Genomic DNA, 21,499 nt, shown 5'->3' on the forward strand with positions numbered 1-21,499 from the left:
GACTAAATACTTTTTTGCCCCACTGTATATATATATATATATATAGAAAATTATGTTTTTATATATTTTATATATTAAATTGGCCTATTTTAGTAATGCACAAATTCTAATTCTCATTTCTAGTATTTATTGTACTGAATTTTTAATTGTAGTTTATTTGAACAATGATCAAATAATATATAGATAGAGAGATAGTTATTTATTTCTAATGTTCTAAGCTGGTCCTATGCATTTTAATGTGTTATATTTTTTTTATAAGTTTTTGGTTTGCTATTTAATTTCACATGTAAACCTGGTGAGCAAAATTGGACTTTTAACGTGCAGCCACTTTTAATCTGCTTTGCTCTAACTGAAAATGTCTGTTTTCAAATGATTATTCCCGTCCGATTACGCCCTCCCCTCTTCACATCTGGTTAATTACATAATCACATTCAGTTGTCTGGCTTTGCCTTCCTTCGAGGGCTTCATGACACAGCAAGTCTTGGTTGCCATGGTAGCCTTGCAATAGCAGACCCTCTGCAAGAGCCGGCCCAGTTCTCAATGAGCCTTTTGAATCAAACTGTGGAGATTTCCTTTCCTAAACTCCATTTATATCAATTTTGAATACTGTTTTGAATACTGAAATTCGACAGTGTTGTATAGAGACTGGCCTTGGATATTAATTTCTTTTTAACCACCAGTATGCATTTTAAAGTTGCATTTTGTAATATGTGGGCGTGAATTGTGTTTTTTAAGGAAAGTTTATAGTGTGTTCGCACAGGCTTTTTAGGATCTTTGACGACCAAGCATTTGAAAAAGCTAGGATGAGCTAGACCCTTGTGGGATGCATGTGTGAATATTACAAATGGCCTAAAGTCTGTGCTGATATTCTCAGACTCAAGGCAGGAGACAAGCTCTAATCGGTACAGTGGAATGAATGACGGGCCTGTATTGTGATGGTGACCTGCAGGGTCTGACTGCGCTACTGGAAGGTTTCGAGGCGAGTCGATCGGGACACAACAGTAGCCCAGTAGGAGGCTGAGACACAGACAGACATGAAGAACAGAGCTAATTGGAGAGGTCTAGACTTAAAGGGGTCATATCATGGAAAATAGGACTTTCCTTTTCTTTTTCCTTTTCCTTTCCTTTAAAGAAAGATTTAGATGTACGAGGCATAATCTGACTAATTATTTTCCCAAACCATCCGGTTTCCTTATTGTTCCCTGTTTTGGAAAAGAGATTGAAGAAAGTGATACAAATTCATTCCATTAAACGAATAGAATAGTTCAGGCCATCCAATATGTAGATTACTTTGTTTCTTAATTCGAACAGATTTGGAGAAATTAAGCATTGCATCTCTTGCTCAATTCAGTGAATGGGTGCCGTCAGAGGATCCACTGGTGAGCAAGTGATGTAATGCTACATTTCTCCAAATCTGTTCTTATTAAGAAAGAAACTCATCTACATCTTGGATGGCCTGAGGGTGAGTACATTTTCAGCAAATTTTCATTTTTGGGTGGAATATTCCTTTAAGCTTTTTTGTGCCGTTATAGATGTCAATGAGTGGCTGACTGCTGCACAGACGTGCTGGAGATGATCTGTGAACCTCAGGTTCAGCTCTGTCACCTGATACCACTGCCTCTGTGTGCTGTTGGTTTGCCGTTGGGTTTCCTCATTAGTCTGGGGGCACACAGGGAATGGAATCAATTAATTAATGCACTCGCTATGATTTATTCATAATGTCGATCCATTGTGAGGAATCACCTCACCAGGTAGGAAAGAGCTCAGCAGGCTTTATGGTAAAATCAGTCAAATGGTGGAAAAACACCAATCATCCTTTTGTGAGTTTAAAAGTCAGTTTGCAGCTCGTTATACTTATGTAATATGACATTATTGAGTAAAGGAGCAAGGAAAACAATATAGAACAGGACTTGTTTTTATCTATTTGAAATGATTTTGATTGTTAAAAGTGGGCATTATATGCTAGATTTAGCCTGACCATGTTTGGTCCAACAGTGCCTAAGTAGCTATAGCTAGCTGTTGGATAAAAACATCTAGACCTTCTTCAGTACTCATGAAAGTATAATTTTTTCTTATGGATATCTCTGTCAGATAAAACATGTCTCTTAACCACACTGGATTGTCTAAGTGTGCTGTGTTAAAGGGAGGTGTGGCTCTAGCATTATTGTGTGGGATTCTTGTTCTCTGGAACATGTTAGTTGAAGGCAACGCAAAGCGTTGTGACTGGCTGAATGAGTCTGTGCTGATTGGCAGAGCACCTCAGGTCATTCACTGTGGCCCAACCAACATTCATAGAATGCTGGCGGGTTGTTAAGGGTCAGAGGTCGCACATGCTTGAGATTACAGCCTCGCTGTATCCTTGTTATTAGGAAAACAAGGCTTTAGGTTCATTTAGAGTCTTCTGTGAGGCTGCTGTGAAGTATCCCATCGCAGTTGAAATATCCAGTGGATTCCTCAGCCGTCTTTTTTCCCTCTCCGCTTGCATTCTGTGGTTTGGCATTCCCTCGAAAACATTCCATCTATGGGGGTTGGACCGGGAAAGTCTGATCCTTCTAGTGAGGGGAAAAAAACAAACACGTGGAGGAAAGTGGGAGGGTTGAAGAAAGGCCTGTTAGCATCTGCTACAACTTCCATTGAGATGAATGGAAATGCTAACTACTATGCAAGCTTACTGTATATCTGCCATGGAATAAAAAAAAAATCTAACAAAAAAAGTTAATTGCGAATAAACTCAGAATTGTGAGACTTGCAGTTCTGAGAAGAAAAGTCAGAATTTTGATATATAAACTCACAATCACAAGAAAAGAAAAAAAAAAACTTAAAACTGTGAGATAAAAAGATCGCAATTACCTTTTTTATTCCTTGGTGGAAATAGGCTTTTCTCACTTTTTTCCTCAGAATTCGATATTAATATCTCGCAATACTAAGTTAACATCTCGCAATTTTGAATAATTTTTTTTTAATAAAATAAAAAATAGCTTCCATAGCTAACTGCTCCATAGCTAACAGATAATATAGCTTCCATAGTTAACAGTTAACTTGCAGAGAGGGGGGGTTGTTTGATTGTACACGCAGGAAAAAAAAGGTACAAAAGTTGTCAGTGGGGCGGAACCCTTTCAGAAGGGTTAATATGTACCATATAGGTACTAATATGGTACTAATAAATAAGCTACAAATCTATACCTTTTGAAATGTTACCACCTCAGTTTTGTACAGCTTTTTTCAATGAGTGTATGATGTTTTAGGTGTTCATGTTCAGCCAGTTGTATCGCAGCAGAGTGCTTGTCTCTACCTTACAACTTGGTAGGAATAGTTTCTCATTTCAGCTTCATTTTTTTATTAGTTCTTTTAAGCAGTCCTGAATCTTTTGCCTGAGGCTGACAGATAGCTTTTTGTGTGAGTCTGAGGCTCCGTCCTCAGGCGATGGACTTGTAACAGTAGTACGTGAGCAGAGCTGTCTGTCATGCTGTCAGGACTGTGTTTGTTCTGTGTGGCCAGTCTTGTGTGGGGGACCCTCGAGCCTGGAAAAAGGATGTGCCTGGCATCAGCGGTAAAGTTTATATGTGAAATAAAATAAAAGTGCAAAGGCCACAGTTATAAATATAACCCCACTCACTAGTGGTTAGGAGGTGTTAATCATTGGAACAAATTTGGAGAAATTTAGCGTTACATCGCTTGCTCACCAATGGATCCTCTGCAGTGAATGGCTGCCGTCAGACTGAGAGTTCCACAATACAACTCTAATGAATCAATTAATGTAAATGTGAATTGAGTAGCTGTGTGATTTATAAGAAACAAATCCATCATTAAGGCTTTTTAACTTAAATCCATTGCTTCTGGTCAAAATACGAGTCCATAATCCATAATAAGACATCCTCCAGTGGAAAAAGTCCATCTTCTGTTGTCCTCTCACATCAAAATCCACTGACATATTTGTCTTGAACTTTTTTTTGACTGTTTTTGCTTGTAAACCGTGCTTGGTCTTTGCATATTTCTCTCCTGATTCAGATTAGACAACAGTTTCACTGGAGAAAGCAGTATTACAGATAGAGGACTCATAATATAGCCGGAAAGCAACGGTTTGAAGTTAAAAGCATTTTACTGATGAATTTGCTTTAACATGCAGCTTTTTGCTTCAGGAGATGTTGATTGATGGACTGGATTTGTGTGGATTACTTGTGGATCATTGTGATGTTTTTATCAGCTGTTTGGACATTCTGACGGCACCCATTCACTGCAGAGGATTCGTTGGTGAGCAAGTGATGTAATGCTAAATTCCACCAAATTTTCTCAGCAAATTTTCATCTTTGGGTGAACTATTCCTTTTAATAAAAGTCACAAAATCCCCAAAATAAAATGTAGTAGTTTAAATGTTAGGGAAACTTTTGTGATTGAGGGTGGATGTGGTAAAGTAGGGGGCCTCTTTGCATATTTGGGTTGAATGTCTGCAGTCAATCCCAGTGCCCAATCTTTAGGGTGGAGTGATAGTGTAGGAGTGGAGATTAGAGACCGGACAAGACATAAGACAAACCCTTCCACCAGACAGGATACGAGATGTGGAGTGAAGCGATATGGAGTGGAAAGAAAAGACACGGTGGATGTCTTCAATCGCACAGACTGCTATCAATGTGTGTGAGAGAAATCCAAACCACTGCATACTCTGATAAATGATTTGTTGATGCTACTATTGATCTGATGTTTGTGTCTGATCAGGGTCTGCTCACATTTATAGGCCCATAGGAGGTGTTCAGACTTACTTTGGCTGGTCTTAGGTTTCAGTTAATTGCCATTTTAATATAATATTGTCATATCAGGCATGTACAAAACCTGATGATAACTTCATTATCGTGCAGCGGTTCTTGTAAGAGCCTTTAGATTGGTTACTACACCATGGAGGCCTGTTTGCAATCTGTTCTCATGGCCCTGCCTTTTTTTTTGTTGCCCCGTCTTTGTGCCTGCTGTCCCATCATGCCTCTGACACCTATCTCAGTCCCTGCTTGTCAGCCTTTTAGGATTTCTTTAGCACAACTGACACTTTTATGTTAATATGTAAAGAATTAACTGATTAAACTGAAGCTTTAAGATGTGTTACTGTAGATCCCTGCTTAGTCCCCACAGAGATTTTATTCACCTTCATTTTGAGTTAAAGGCTGGCTGATACTTCATATTGATTTCTGTGTGCCTTGTCTTGCTCTTTAGAAGTGATTTCACAAGTACTGCTTAAATCTGTTTTTTTGTGAAAGATGTTTCATAGTCCTTCAAGAGGTCAAGATTTATACAGGTCAGTTTGGGAAATTGCCCTTAATAACAGCATTATTAAAAACTTCACTTACAGCAGTTATATAAATTTAATTGTTTTAATTTTACTTCTTAAAATCAAAATTTTCAAATGTACAATTCTGCATTCTGTTTGCTACCTCCGTTTTCAGTTCAAAGCCTGCGGTTGTGAACAGATCAGGGGACATGGTACAGTGTTTAGTTTTATTTATTTATTTATTAATTCATTTATATATACATTTTATGTATTTGCATTATATACATTTTATTCCTTTATGTATAAATATTTTTTTATTTTAAATGTACATGTAAAAAATTTACAATTATGAAAATCAGTACTCTATCCATATATAAACACATTTTATTCCTTGTATGCATTTTAATTGTTTTAATTATTTATAAATATTATTTATTCATTCATTTATACATTATATAAAAATTATATTGATTAATTTCAAATTTAAATGTAAAAATACTGACTTTTATAATTGTCACATTTTAAATTACAGTATTCATATGTAAATACATTTGATTTGTTTTATACATTTTTAATTATTTTATTTAAATGTTTATTCATTTAAATGTAAAAATAATGTAGAAATGTGACAATTATGATAGACGTAAGTGCTGTATCCATATATGAATCAATTTTATTTCATACATTTTAATTATAAATTTAAATGAATAAATATTTATAAATAATTAAGTAAACAACTGAATAACATCACAATAATAAAAGAAGTCCTGTGTCTCTATATAACTACACTATACCTGTGTTATTTGTCTCTGCCTCTCTCCCTTCTGTCTCTTTCTCTCACTTTTTCTTTTCCAAACGCGCACACACGACAGAGATAACAGCAGCCAGAGGAGACTAATGAATAATGTAGAGTCCTGTCTCTGTGGTGCCATTACAAACTGTTGAGAATATAAAGTCAATATTTACAGAGTAACACAGCCATCAGTGTCTCTTTCTGTATATGTGTATATAATTCAAAGTCTCTTACTGATGACCAAAACTCACTTTTTTTTATTAGACTATTACTTTTTGTGCGTGAGGTATAAGGTGTGTCTGAAGTGCCTGTTTTGCGACACAGAGACAGGTGTGCTTTCTTGAGTTACAGTATTTGTGTCCTAGCATCAAGCCAAAAAAACATGATGTCCTCTTCTTGTATGTGAATTGGTTAATCATGCTAAAAAGGAAGTGACAACATCTTCTGTCTCACGCCATAAGTTCATGGAGGAGCACATGTTGCTGTCTTCATGTGGAAATCAGACTAAAACATGCACAACAATATGAATACTACCATCATTGTCATCGTACCTGCTTAAATTGAACCACTCTCTGTCTTGTTACACCTGTGTCCATATTTTTGGCAGTAACATTTTCCTGCAGTGTAAGAGAAAAGGGTGCTTGTAACCATGGTGATGCCTGCAGACATATTTATGACTATTCTTAAATTGATGCCCTCTGGCCTTCCTGAATACCTTCTTTTACCTTCTCCTTGTTGCAGCATAGCTCTTCTAATTGCTTTTTTGGTCCTCTCTGAGATAGCCGGATAGCATGAATCCCACTCCTTTGGAACTTGTTGTTCAATGTGGTTGGAGAGCGTGGCCTGTATTTACCCCGTGGTCTCTAGAGAGCTGCTCCAGGTGGAAGTAATAGCCATATGTCTTTAGAGCTCTAAAAAGCATTCAAACCCCCAGAGATTCAGTGTCCTGAGTAGATCCTAACAGCTGATGTAGTGTTTTGAAAAAATCCCTGGAGAAGTCACACCAGGTTTTAGGGAATTATTAATATGATCATTTATTATTTTTGTGTGTGTATGAGAGTATCTTAGCCTGCCTTGGCATGGTTATCTAAATCAGTCTGTAGTAGTCTTTTTTGTTTGTTTACTTATTTTTGTTCTTATTTATTTTCATTAGTTTTTAGTCTATTTATTATTATTTTATTTTTAAGTGTTTATTTTGTTATTGTGTTATTTTTATTTATGCATTAATTTATTATTTATTTATATGTGCATTTATTTGTGTTTATTTATTTATTTTCTTATTTTTATTTTTATTTATTTTTATTCATTTATCGTTTTATATTGTTTTGTTTTTAATTTATTTACGTCTGTTTTTATTTGTGTTTATTTGTTTAGGTTTTAATTTATTATTCTCTGTTTTTGTTTATTTTTAACTTAAATTAAAAATGAAAAAATTCATTTTTTTAAATGAGTAATTAAATCGACAGACTCAATATATTGTTTTAAAACGTGTTCATTCTTTTATTATATCAGATTAACATGACCAGATATAGCCAGCATTTTAGTATTGCTAGTTTGTCGCAGGAGACCATTATTTACATGAGCTTACTCTCATTCATTTGTTTCATCGGTAGCATATCCAGATGACCATCCAGGCCCTCCAGGACGAGCTGCGGATTCAGAGAGATCTGAACCAGCTGTTCCAGCAGGACTCCAGCGTTCGTCCTGGCGAGCCCCTGACCGCAGAGCTGACTGAGGAGAACTTCCAGCGGCTGCACGGTGAGCATGAGCGGCAGGCCAAGGAACTCTTCCTCCTGAGGAAGACTCTGGAGGAGATGGAGCTGCGAATCGACACGCAGAAACAGACACTGTGCGCCCGAGACGAGTCCATCAAGAAGCTCCTGGAGATGCTGCAGAGCAAAGGGCTGTCGGCCAAGGCCAACGAGGAGGACCACGAGCGGACACGGAGGCTGGCCGATGCCGAGATGCATATCCATCACCTGGAAAGCCTTTTGGAGCAGAGAGAGAAGGAAATGGTCTTGCTGAGGGAGGTGAGAGCACTGAGGAAACTCAGAAAACCATCATACAGCACTTATGCAACCTCTAAACAGTCAACTCTCCTTTTTGAACATAGACATGAAAATGCACTATCCAAGCTTAAATGGTTGTAATTCCTGAATGCTTTGTAATACAGTTGGTCTCTTTTTAAAGAAGACAATCAGCAGATTATTGCTGAAGTGAAAGCATTTCAAAAAATTTTTAAAGTTATAGAAGTTCACTGTAAAGAAAATGTACTGTACTAAAAACAAAAACTTTCAATAAATATATTATACAAGTTATTTATATTTATTATTTTCATATAAAAATACCTAAATAATAAATATAATAATAATTCTAAAATAAAAAAAACGAAAACTACTATAAAATCAAAGCCATATGTCAAACTAAGTTATGTTCCAAATTTGAAGTTGATATCACAAAAATTGTGGTTCCTGTGAGATTTTGTTAAGGCGCTATACCAAAAATAGCCACTGGGTGACACCCAAACGCCACTGATTTTTAAAAAAGTATTTTCCAGTCACAAATGTATAAATTTCTGTCACAGTATAACTTCTGTCTCAAAATAGTCACCAAATATGGACTCTTGAGATTCAGACCTTTCCAACAATACATGTTTTGTCAAGATTAGAATAAGTTTTGAGTATAAAATATTGTATTAACATGACACTTGACATCGCCCACTAGGGGGAGGAGCCAGCTAATAGAACGGAAAGTCCAATTTCAAAACGGTTTTCACAGGATGAATTGAGTGTCAAATAGAAAAGTGTATACAATGCCATTCACTAGCATTAGATATGTCAACTTAGCAACATTTAAACGACTTTGGTGGATTGAATAACAGAACCAAACAGCTGCTCTGGGAACGTTGCTGACAGCATCCAGAGAGGATTCACAGTCAAATGTTTTCACTTAGACTCCCAATTATGGCGATGATGAATCAATTGCTCTAGATTAGTCATTTTAAACTGTGCCGGACGAGCAAGCTTACCGAGAGAGAACGAGACAGGGAAACCTTTTACAAATTGAAGGCATTGAACATTGTTGCTATAGAAACGGGAGAGACTGAAAAGAACATTGATGAAAGGAGACACAGATGTTGCTGAGAGCAAAAACTGTTAATGTGGCGGGAGACACATTTATCACATTTAGTTAAGTAGTTTATCTCCAGTAGTGAAGCTGACTGAAGTTTATTCAAGTTCAACTGACATTCCCAGTCAGATTTGTTACATAAGTTGTTTAGTTTGTAATACTTAACCCGGAAGAGAATTAGCTTTCGAGTCAAGGGTTCCCTTGTGAATTTGATTCATAAGTAGGATAAGAGACATTCATGTTTTGTTGACAGAAATGTGATCATACTTTAGTTGTTGAATGTTGCTAATAAGTTGGACTGAGTTTTTGTGAGTTTCTGTCCTTGATGAATCAAGCAAACGTTTTAGTGCTAGTTTGCTATTTGTATCCTTTTATGTTTGTCAGATGTGATACTGTCAGGAGGCTGATATAGTGGTTATGTAGTTTTGAAAGGAGTTCTGTCTGGCAATCTCTCTCTTTATTTTTGTCAGGCTTCTTCTGAGACAGCCAACAGTCAATTGCAGGATTTTGGGGACAGTGACATCTAGTGGCCAGTTAGTAAAATGGCACAATCAACTATTTTCTCAACTGGTTGTGGGAGAAAATATGCAGGACTTTGAAAGGAATTGATAAATAGAGCTGACAGTACTGCACTCCTATTGGTAGCTCCTATATATATATATATATATATATAAGTATAATAATTTTGTGATACATAATTATCACGAAAAAGAAACCTTGACAGGGTGATGATCAGGATTTTATGTATTTATTTACATAATGTCCACGTAGCATGCTTATTACATGGCTACAAACAACCCTCTGAACTACTGCTGTTTGCGTTTGGGGTCTGTAAAATTCTTTATTGTTTTTGAAAAGCCTTTTATAGTCTCTTGCAGAAATACAGTAAGACAGTAATATTGTGAAATATTATTACAATTTCAGAATGATTTTCAAAATGAATAATCAGAATGATTTCTGACTTGGAACTAGCTGTGCATTTAACGTTTTTTTTTTCTGCCTAATATTTTGTGGAAACTGTAATACTTTTTTTCAGAATTCTTTGATAGATAGAAAATTCAAAATAACCGCATGTATTTAAAATAATATTTTGTGACATCTTAAATGACTGTACTGTCAGTTTTGATCAATTTAATGCATCCTTGTAATATATAGTAGTAGATAAGGTATTAATAATATTGTAAGTAATATGCTGTGGTCTCAGCGAGTTTAGTGCCACTAAATGCAGTAATGCATGATTAAAGTGTTACAGGTGAAGTCTGGGCTAAAATAATAAATTGGACGGAGATCAGAAGAGAATTTTAGGTTATTTATTGGGGCCTCCAGTTGAACTTCAGAGAACAAGGGGAAATAAACTAATAGCCCTTCATCTAGTGATTTAAAATTCTTCCTTTGCCAACGACTTACTGGAACTATTAGTAAAAATGTCATGGAAAATGGGAGTTTTCCCCTCTTTTATTCTTTTAAAAGCATTTGGTGCATTAAATAGACATACTGTAACATTTACACTACAGCCTTCCCTCCCAAAACCACCCAGATATTTCAGCGCCTCTTCTATATTCGGCAACAGTGTTCATTTACATATACATATGGGGAAGTCGTGGCCTAATGGTTAGAGAGTCGGACTCATAACCCAAAAGGTTGTGGGTTCGAGTCTCGTACCGGCAGGGATTGTAGGTGGGGGGAGTGAATGTACAGCGCTCTCTCCCACCTTCAATACCACGACAAGGTGCCCTTGAGCAAGGCACCGAATCCCCAACTGCTCCCCGGGCGCCGCAGCATAAATGGCTGCCCACTGCTCCGGGTGTGTGTTCACGGTTTGTGTGTGTTCACTGCTGTGTGTGTGCACTTTGGATGGGTAAATGCAGAGCACTAATTCCGAGTATGGGTCACCATACTTGGCCACATGTCACTTCACTTCACACTTCACAACTCTTAAAGGTGCAGTGGGAAAAACAGCCGGTGATTGATCACATTTTGACTAGGGCTGCACGATAAATCGCATGCAATATTTAATGCGCATCTTGTCAGAAAGCCGGTTCTGTAATCAGCGGTAAATCTCTATCACGTGCGTGCTTTCACATTGAGCAGCATTAACTACACAGAGCCGTTGTTCACTGACGACCTGCGCAAAAAATCGCGCGAATATGAACGTGGTTTTGCGCAGCTCGTCAGATTTACCGCTGATTACAGAACCGGCTTTACTGATAAGATGCGCGTTAAATATCGCATGCGATTTATCGTGCAGCCCTAATTTTGACTAATATTATAAGTGAACATAACATGTTTTTTTTTGTTTGTTTTTTTTCAGCTGTGTTCTAATGTCCTAGGAACAGATAGTGCTGTTGTAGCTCTTTTAGATGTGAATATTATTCAACAGCATCTTTCAACAGTTACATTCCCTGAAGCACTGCTCCGCTTTCCATATGCTTCCCATGACTCCACACGTGTAGATGCATGGCTGTTTTTCCATGCCTGTCTGGGTTTGGTGTTCAGACTTTGTGTTTGAATGATGATTTTGAGGTCTTTAATTGCCCAGAGGAGGCAGGCTGGCCGCATCTCTTTGTGTTTGGTGGACGTTGCATTCACTCTATTTGTCAGTTGCTCGGTACATTATCTTTTTCATAAGGGACTCAGTCATGCATAAACACTCAAACCAGCCGACTGAAAGTGTCTCTTCTGCCTCAGATGCAGTGATATCAGTGCGCTGAATTTACAATTTGGCTGTGTAAATCAGAAGTCTGGGTTATTTTATTATCAGTGTTTGGGGTGCACACAATGTGGGGTGGTATGGATCCTCATCAGCTGATGGCTGCCGGTAGAGGAAGCCGTTATTATCCTGTGGTTTCACCTCACGATCCTCGTCTCATGTTTTCTCCTCAGGATCTCCACCGACGATTTGAGGGAGCTCCAGAATCTGCCAAAACCAAGGCCCTGCAGACTGTCATTGAGATGAAGGCAAGTGTGTGTATGTTTGTGTGTGTGTTTGGTGTAAGTAAATCCCAAACTTTAGTGTTTTTTTCCCAAGCAGGTCTGATTGCTTAAAAAAAATAATGTTACCTAAACTACTCTCATATTCCCGAAACTGTCATATTGAGTCAGTTTTGTATTTGTACATTACTGCTCAAAAGCTTAGTTAGTTGTTTTTTTTTTGAAAGGAATGAATACTTTTATTCATCAAGGAAAAATTGAATTGATCAAAAGTGACAGTGAAGGCATGTATAATATTACAAAATAATTCTGTTTCAAATAAATGCTGTTCTTTTGAACGTTCTATTCATTAAAGAATCCTGAAAAAAATGTATTATGGTTTCTACAAAAAATATTTAGTAGCGCAACTGTTCTCAATATTGCTAATAATAAAAAATGTTTCTTGAGCAGCAAATCAGCATATTAGAATGATTTCTTAAGGATCATGTGACACGGAAGACAGCTTTTCCAATACAGGAATAAATTGCATTTTTATATTAAAATAGAAAACAATTATTTTAAGTTGTAATAATATTTCACAATACTACAGTTTTACTGCCTTGGTGAGTGCAAGTCTTCTTTCTAAAACATCTCAAATATCTTACAGACTTAACTTTTGAACAGCAGTGTATTTGTTCTTAGTAGGTTTTCTTTATACGTAGGATCCACAGTATATCTGAACCATATCATTTATCAACATTATATTAATTTACTGGTATGTGCCAATATTGATAAATTACTAATGCAAGCTCATTTCCACTGTTTTTACATTTTAATTAACATTTGCTTATATAAATTACCTAAAGCTCACTTAAAGTTTAACTTTAAAGACACTGATAATTTAATGTTCACAGTAAGGTTGTTCTATGGCATCACTGTGAATACCCCCTTTTGGAACCTTGATTTTTAAGAGTGTCACATTATTAAAGTAGTTATTATAGTCATGTTTCAAGCCTAAAGTGAAAAACACCTCTGTATGATAAACTATCCGCTTGATAAGATATTAAAAGTTTTGCACCTTCATGTCCTCCATTCCTCTGCTTTGTCCGTCTCCTCGTCAAACATCTCTGTGATCTCTGCAGGATTCTAAGATCAGTTCTCTGGAGCGCAGTCTGAGGGACCTGGAGGACGAGATACAGATGCTCAAGTCAAACGGGGCTCTCAGCACAGAGGACAGAGAGGAGGAGATGAAACAAATGGAGGTCTACCGCAGTCACTCCAAGTTCATGAAGAATAAGGTAGAACCTGCGGCTCATGGGAACTACAACTGTTTTGCTTTTTTAACCTGTGCAGGTCATGTGTTATTTGAACACAGATTTATTGTTTTTGACTCTTTGTTAGGGCTGAATTTTACCAGACATCATGTGGTGTTGCTAATATTTACTCTGATACTAGTGTTATGGTATGGTGTGTATCGCAGCTAGATAAAGAAGCATGACAATGCCTACATATATTATTATCATTACTAACTTTTTTGACGTTGCATTTTTAATTGTTTTTTAATTTTGCTTTTATAGTCTTTATTTTTTTATTTTTAAATATTCTATTCTATATGTATATTTAAGTATATATTTTATAGTTTTTTATTTTATTTTCTATATTAAGATATTGTTTTTCTTTAGTAAACTTTCCATTTAGTTTTTAAAAATGTCCCATTTTTAATGACATTTAATTGCAGCTGAATGGCTAAATCAAAACCGCATGGCCTGTGTGGTGAATGCTGATTGGTTTGGTTGCTGATAACATCACGTGAATGTGGGTGATGTTTGGATGGCCACAGGGTGTGCATGCGAGTTGGTGATCGGTGGTTGGTGGTTGTTGCAGTAACATCGCCCTCTCCTAACAGGTAGAGCAACTGAAGGACGAACTGGCACAGAGCGAAGCTCAGGGCGAGGAGCTGAAAAAGCAGGCGGCTGAGCTGCAGCAAGAAATCTCTGCCGTAAGAAACCCAGAGAACCGGCTTAGAATACGCACAGCTCTGCTTCCCTCACCAGAGAGGGCATCTCGCCCACTCAGACCCCAAATAGAGATTCACGCTAAGCCCACTGACAGACACTTTTGCTCAAGCCGTTTTTTTTCTGCAAGAGATTCAATGTATAAATGTCTGATTTACAGAAGCCTTGAAGGGCAAGGCAAATTTATTATTTTATATATCTTTTTTTAAGAATATATTTAATATATTTTTTAAATATATTTTTAATAAATTATTTATGCCTTCTGCTCGGAGTAAAAAAACAAAACAAAACCAATTATTTTACCATATTCTATAAATATAAATATTTTTTTTCTTTTATATATAAAAAATATATATTCATATTAGTTACTGGCAGTGTTATTTTGGTAAATAGTATTTATTAATGTTTTGAATGAGCTTTTATTTTTATATTTTCAGTTTTCATTTTAATTTTAGTTTTAGGTAAATTGTGTTGTGCTATCATTTATTTTTTCATATTTTGTATAGTTTGTTTATATGTATATTTTAAACTAATTTCAGTAAGTTTCTAAGGCAACATTTCAACAAGTTGAAGTTTCTCATATAATAATATCATTTATATATATGTATTCTTTCAGATTTATTTCAATGACTGAAAACCGATAATAACAACAATGGCTGTTTGTATCAGTCATATTTTCTATATCGCTGCATTCTCTCAATATTCTGATTAGTGGTCAGTCAGTATCGTTTTTTTCATACTAACTGACCACCTCAGTCTTTTTTTCCATATCAATATCAGCTTAAACAGAACTTAAAGAGAAAGTCATGGAAAATGTACTCTTGGACACAGACAAAGAGTCGCAATACTTGATGGGAGGGAACAGTGGAAAAGGTCCCGGGGTGGTGAAGGGAACTGATAAAAAATATTAACTTTTGAGTCTCGACTGTTGTCACAATAGTCGGATCGGTGGGCGGCAGCATTCAGGCCGACCGGGTGAAATCTCAGGGTTTCTCTGATCAGGAAAGCAGAGCCCAATGCTGTGCCGAAAGGTCGGATGCCACACTAGACTCGCACGGAGCTTTTCACCTGTCTCGCTTTCTTTTCCTCTCTCTTTTGTTTGTAGTGCTGATTGGAGTAGAGCACTAATGTCCATGAGGCTTGACTCTTTCTCTCTCTATCACTCTGAATTGTCTCTCTTGCCATCTCCTGTGCCTGCGCACACTTGTTTTCACTAGGGTGACTGTCAGCCAGTAGAGTTACAGCTTTAGGCCATGCTAACCTGCTATAGCTGCCCCAGTGCATGCTGGGAATGTTAAGATGATGAACACTTGTTGTCTGTATTTTTAGTGTCTTAACACTTTGTTTACTGTCTGTTAATGGAAAATGGATTTCAATTTGTACTTAATTTGAATGCTTGTTTATCTTTCAAGAATGAATGGTTTTTTTTGTGTGTGAAAAGACTGAGAATTATGGAGTGCTATGTGTCCATCTGTTTTTGAGCTCAATACATCGTTTTTCTATTTACAGGAATTGCTGTATGCTAAAATAACCTGGTAATGTTCTGTGTTTTTGCAGTGTCTAATTCAACGGATTTGCAAGTTTAATTTGTTTAATATGTGTTTAGATTACCTTAGATCAGGGTAGATCAAATCCAAGGTTCTGTTTCATTCCTCCTGACCACCAGAGGCGGTGCTTAAGCACTAGTGGATTATCACAGAGCCCGCTCGATAGGTTGAGATAATATACCAAAAAAGTCACGTGGTGTCGTAGGCTGAGCCTCGAGTGTAATAGACTCACTAGCTCAGTCGGTGCAATCCGACTGCCAGTTGTCAAGTCTATACATTGTTTTTCTCTGTTATTGCGGTGATCATGGCTCACGGTTCTATTCCTACTGGATTCCCATTAACATGTAAGCTGTGCCCTAATACTGTTCTATCTGACGATAGCCATGATGTTTGTCCGTCCTGCTTTGGAATTAAGCTATAGTTTGTTTATATGTATATTTTAAACTAATTTCAGTAAGTTTCTAAGGCAACATTTCAACAAGTTGAAGTTTCTCATATAATAATATTATTTATATATATGTATTCTTTCAGATTTATTTCAATGACTGAAAACCGATAATAACAACAATGGCTGTTTGTATCAGTCATATTTTCTATATCGCTGCATTCTCTCAATATTCTGATTAGTGGTCAGTCAGTATCGTTTTTTTCATACTAACTGACCACCTCAGTCTTTTTTTCCATATCAATATCAGCTTAAACAGAACTTAAAGAGAAAGTCATGGAAAATGTACTCTTGGACACAGACAAAGAGTCGCAATACTTGATGGGAGGGAACAGTGGAAAAGGTCCCGGGGTGGTGAAGGGAACTGATAAAAAATATTAACTTTTGAGTCTCGACTGTTGTCACAATAGTCGGATCGGTGGGCGGCAGCATTCAGGCCGACCGGGTGAAATCTCAGGGTTTCTCTGATCAGGAAAGCAGAGCCCAATGCTGTGCCGAAAGGTCGGATGCCACACTAGACTCGCACGGAGCTTTTCACCTGTCTCGCTTTCTTTTCCTCTCTCTTTTGTTTGTAGTGCTGATTGGAGTAGAGCACTAATGTCCATGAGGCTTGACTCTTTCTCTCTCTATCACTCTGAATTGTCTCTCTTGCCATCTCCTGTGCCTGCGCACACTTGTTTTCACTAGGGTGACTGTCAGCCAGTAGAGTTACAGCTTTAGGCCATGCTAACCTGCTATAGCTGCCCCAGTGCATGCTGGGAATGTTAAGATGATGAACACTTGTTGTCTGTATTTTTAGTGTCTTAACACTTTGTTTACTGTCTGTTAATGGAAAATGGATTTCAATTTGTACTTAATTTGAATGCTTGTTTATCTTTCAAGAATGAATGTTTTTTTTTTGTGTGTGAAAAGACTGAGAATTATGGAGTGCTATGTGTCCATCTGTTTTTGAGCTCAATACATCGTTTTTCTATTTACAGGAATTGCTGTATGCTAAAATAACCTGGTAATGCTCTGTGTTTTTGCAGTGTCTAATTCAACGGATTTGCAAGTTTAATTTGTTTAATATGTGTTTAGATTACCTTAGATCAGGGTAGATCAAATCCAAGGTTCTGTTTCATTCCTCCTGACCACCAGAGGCGGTGCTTAAGCACTAGTGGATTATCACAGAGCCCGCTCGATAGGTTGAGATAATATACCAAAAAAGTCACGTGGTGTCGTAGGCTGAGCCTCGAGTGTAATAGACTCACTAGCTCAGTCGGTGCAATCCGACTGCCAGTTGTCAAGTCTATACATTGTTTTTCTCTGTTATTGCGGTGATCATGGCTCACGGTTCTATTACTACTGGATTCCCATTAACATGTAAGCTGTGCCCTAATACTGTTCTATCTGACGATAGCCATGATGTTTGTCCGTCCTGCTTTGGAATTAAGCATATGAGAGAGGCTCTCATGGACCAGTGTTTGCACTGTAGCCTTTTACCTATGTCTGAGAGATGGCAAATGGGACCCCAAGTCTGCAGTGAGACTTGGGGTCCCAACCTACCACATGGAATCAGAAACGCGGTGCATCTATGGCTGCCCCTTCTGAGAAGGCAACGTCACAGAACAAGCAGATAGATGAAGCTTCTCTTTCTAAGACAGTTGCTGAGATATCAGAGATAAAATGCCGCCTTCAGATATATCTTCAGTTTTTTCAGCTGCGGGGGGTTCTAGTGGGTATTCGATTCACTCAGGACTAACTCCATCCTCCGCGGATGATACCTTAACTGTGCTCCAGGTGGCAGTTGCTTGCTTAGGGCTGGATAACTCACCAGTACAGCCAGCCCAGTCCAACATCTTTTTTAGACAGTTTCGGGCTGGATTTGCTATGCCACCATGCAAGGATTTCATTGCAGAATTTTCGAACTCCCTCATAGGGTCTAGTGCACCTTAACCGTGGTCAAAGACTGCATGTACACAGGCATCTATAGAATATGCTGATACCATTTACAAGCATTGATTTGATAGATGTTTACTTTCATGTTCCGATTGCTCCTCACCATATGAAATTTCTTCGATTCAGTTTCAGAAACCAGGCATACCAATTCAAGGTCCTACTGTTCGGCCTGCCGTCTCTGGCCCCTCGTGTCTTCACAAGGTGCATGAATGCACCTTTACATCCGCTGTTGTTTAGACAAAACAACAAGCTGGCCGAGACACCAGACTGAGCATGTGCAGAAACTAGGTCTTCATTGGCTGATTATCTTGCGTAGTTGTATCCAGGCATTGACACCGTGTAATCGTTGGGAGTTTCTGATGTCAGGTGTTCCCCTAGGGGTCATTCCTTCTCATTGAGAGGTGGTCACAACCGATGATTTCCTCCTCGGGTGGGGGGAATCATGGAATCACAGGGGTGTTTCTGGAAATTGGTCTCCAGCTCTGTCCAGGGACCACATCAATCTCCTAGAATTGCGTTCAGTTTTCATAGCCCTGCAGCATTTTTTGCCAGTTCTGGCAGGCCGTCATGCTCTCATTTGGTCCGACAACACCTTGACAGTGTTTCACCTGAGCCATCAAGGTGGAACAAAGTCCCTCAAGTCTCTGCATCTCACAGACAAGATACTCACTTGGTCTCTTCCATCGTTGAGGGCAGGTCACCTCCCGGGATCGAGCAGTCAGGTAGCAGATGCTCTGTCAAGGGATCTTCTGCACCCAGGGGAATGGAGGCTTCACCAGGATGTGGTGCAGAAGATATGGCAGCAGTTCGGCGAAGCAGAAGTGGATCTTTTTACAAAAGAAGCAGACACTCACTGTCGCTTGTGGTTTGCGAGAACAGAGACATCCAGCCCATTGGGGCAGGATGCTCTGTCTCACGAGTGGCCAAACTGTCTGCTTTATGCGTTCCCTCCTCTTCCACTTCTGTGGGACACATTACACAGAATATGTGCACAGAGTGTTATTTGTAGCACCTTGATGGCCAGCCAGGCCTTGGTTTCCCATGCTTCTGTCGCTATTGGTGGGCTAGTCTCGCATAGCCAGACCTTCAGACTGTCGGCTGAAGGTCTGGAATCCATGGCAGCTTTCATTGGCCAAGGCCCGCCCATGAGGCCGTTTGACCAACATGTCAAACAACCAATCACAGTTCGTTTCATTTCAGCGTCACGTTTCGGGACGTTTCGGTGTCTCCACAATAACAGGACGTATGTTAAAGATTCTATGCCGCAAACTTTAAATATTTCACATACTTTTGAATATCCAGAGTTTAGTTGATCCTGATAAGCACTCGTCGTCACAGTTGTAAACACGACGGCTTTCTTCTTTCGTGAGGGGGTTTGGCGCCGCGGCATCTTTGTTTCCAGGCGGAACGTTTCGAACGACTTCGAAACTCCTGAAGTGTTTCCAATTTTGTGTGCCATATGCATCAGACGTTCAGCCAACGGTCCGTGGGCGTGACGGCTGAGACTATTGGTGGGCAGGCCATGGCAGCTTCTGCTTTGGAAGGACCTGTTGTCACAGATAGATGGCGCTGTTTGGCATCTGCATCCAGCCAGTCTGCAGCTATGGGTTTGGCCTCTGGGGCCGACTGTCTCTTAGCAGATTGTGAGCCCGCTGTCATTCATACCATATCTAGTGCTAGAGCTGCACCCACATGTCTATATGCTGTGACGTTCCTTGAGTTCTTAGTTTTTTGCAGCATCTTTGAAGATAGATATATATATTTTATATATTATTGCGACATATCAAGCTGGCACTGTGATAATCCACTAGTGCTTAACCACCGCGGTCATCTGGAATTCACAGAACCACAGTTACATTCGTAACTAGCGTTTTGTTCCCACGTCAGACCTATGACTACAGATTTCATTCTGTTTTATGCTTTTAAAGCAAAACATTGCTGCATTTGTATTCTGCAAAGGTGTTTTCGGAGGAAGTTGTGTGTGAGATTTGACCAGAGCTTGGAGGTCTGGTTTGAAGGGGAGTTTCTGGAGAGTTTTCCACATACTTAGAGCAAATGTTTGTCTTGCACAGATTGACCAGGTGAAGCAGGATCTCTCCAGGAAGGACACTGAGCTCTTGGGCCTGCAGACTAAACTGGAGACGCTCACCAATCAGTTTTCTGACAGCAAACAGCACATTGATGTACTCAAAGAGTCTCTGTTTGCCAAGGAACAGCGTGCTGCCATCTTGCAGACTGAGGTAAGAGTTACGTTATGGCAATGAATTGGCATTGTATAGTTGGATAAAGATAAAAACAATTCTCATATTTGTGCATTATATATCTTTTAAGTTCTCATTAGATCCCTTTTCTACCAAATCAGCTTTCAAGAAAGATATTTAGTAGGAGAATTATGTCATAACTGGATAAATTTTTCCCCTATCCATTCTGAGTAATACTCTTTGCCATTGACACAATTCTGACATACAGTGTAATCTCATTTTGTTGCCTTGCAGCCTGAAATGAAGATGGACACAGTTTTTGGTTTATCCTGCTGTATTTACTCAGTGCAACTTATAACATCCAAGTGAAAGATAAAAATAATAAATAAATAAATAAAACCCAATCACTGAGTTGGAAAAAAGGTCACCCCCCACTCTTAAAAATGACTTGTAAACTCAATCAGGTGTAGCTAATGTCACCTTCTCAATGGCACACAAAGCCCTTTGACTTTTAACTGTGATCAGCTGTGCTCATTTTGATTAGCTCAGCATGAAAAGAGCTTTTACTGGAGCATTTCAGTCCTTGATAGTGCAACTGAAGCAAACAATCAACTATGGGTGGCAAGGGACAGTCAAAAGATCTCCGGGATAAAGATGTGGACAGGCACATGTAAGGAGATGGATAAAAAAAAATTCAAAGACTTTATCAATGCCTAGGAGCACAGTGAAGTCTATTATTAAGAAGTGGAAGGTATTTGGTACAACACAGACCCTCCCTGGATCAGGACGTCGCTCCAAACTGGATGAAAGAGCCAGGAGGAAACCGCTCAGAGAGGCGACCAAGAGGCCTACAGCAACTCTGAAGCAGTTGCAGGAATTTATGACAAAGAGTGGTCATTGTGTGCATGTGACAATATCACAAATTCTCCAAGAATGTGGCTTGTATGGGAGGGTTGCAAAAAAAAAAGAAAGTCACTCCTCAAGAAAGGCCATATGCAGTCATGACTGAGCTTTGCCAAAACACACCTTGAAGATTCTGAGGGAGATGAGACTAAAATTTAATTATTTGGCCTCAACACCAAACGATATGTCTGGCGGAAATCCAATAAAGCTCATCATCCAAATAACAGCATTCCTCCAGTAAAGCATGGAGGAGGTAATATCCTGTTATGGGGGTGTTTCTCTGCAGCAGGGACTGGAGCACTTGTCAGGATAGAAGGAAAAATGGATGGGGCAAAATACCATCAAATTCTTGAGGAAAATCTGC

The 21,499-nt window shown here is 38.5% G+C and overlaps 1 protein-coding gene across 3 annotated transcripts in view; it reads left to right on the plus strand.

Moving 5' to 3' along the window:
- LOC107580227 (ELKS/Rab6-interacting/CAST family member 1-like) overlaps nt 1-21,499 on the plus strand; it is a 202,882-nt gene that overhangs the window by 21,787 nt on the left and 159,596 nt on the right. For 2 of the 3 annotated variants that reach the window (XM_016265973.1, XM_016265961.1), the window contains exons 3-7: nt 7,661-8,077; nt 12,060-12,134; nt 13,229-13,384; nt 13,993-14,085; nt 20,104-20,271. In XM_016265973.1, coding sequence (XP_016121459.1) covers nt 7,661-8,077; nt 12,060-12,134; nt 13,229-13,384; nt 13,993-14,085; nt 20,104-20,271 — 909 coding nt within the window. The remainder of the gene's footprint in view (nt 1-7,660; nt 8,078-12,059; nt 12,135-13,228; nt 13,385-13,992; nt 14,086-20,103; nt 20,272-21,499) is intronic. The other variant, XM_016265968.1, reaches the window with a different exon arrangement.

The sequence above is a fragment of the Sinocyclocheilus grahami genome, unplaced genomic scaffold (genome assembly GCF_001515645.1).
Source record: "Sinocyclocheilus grahami isolate Dianchi unplaced genomic scaffold, SAMN03320097.WGS_v1.1 scaffold33.1, whole genome shotgun sequence".
Classification (NCBI taxonomy): domain Eukaryota; kingdom Metazoa; phylum Chordata; class Actinopteri; order Cypriniformes; family Cyprinidae; genus Sinocyclocheilus; species Sinocyclocheilus grahami.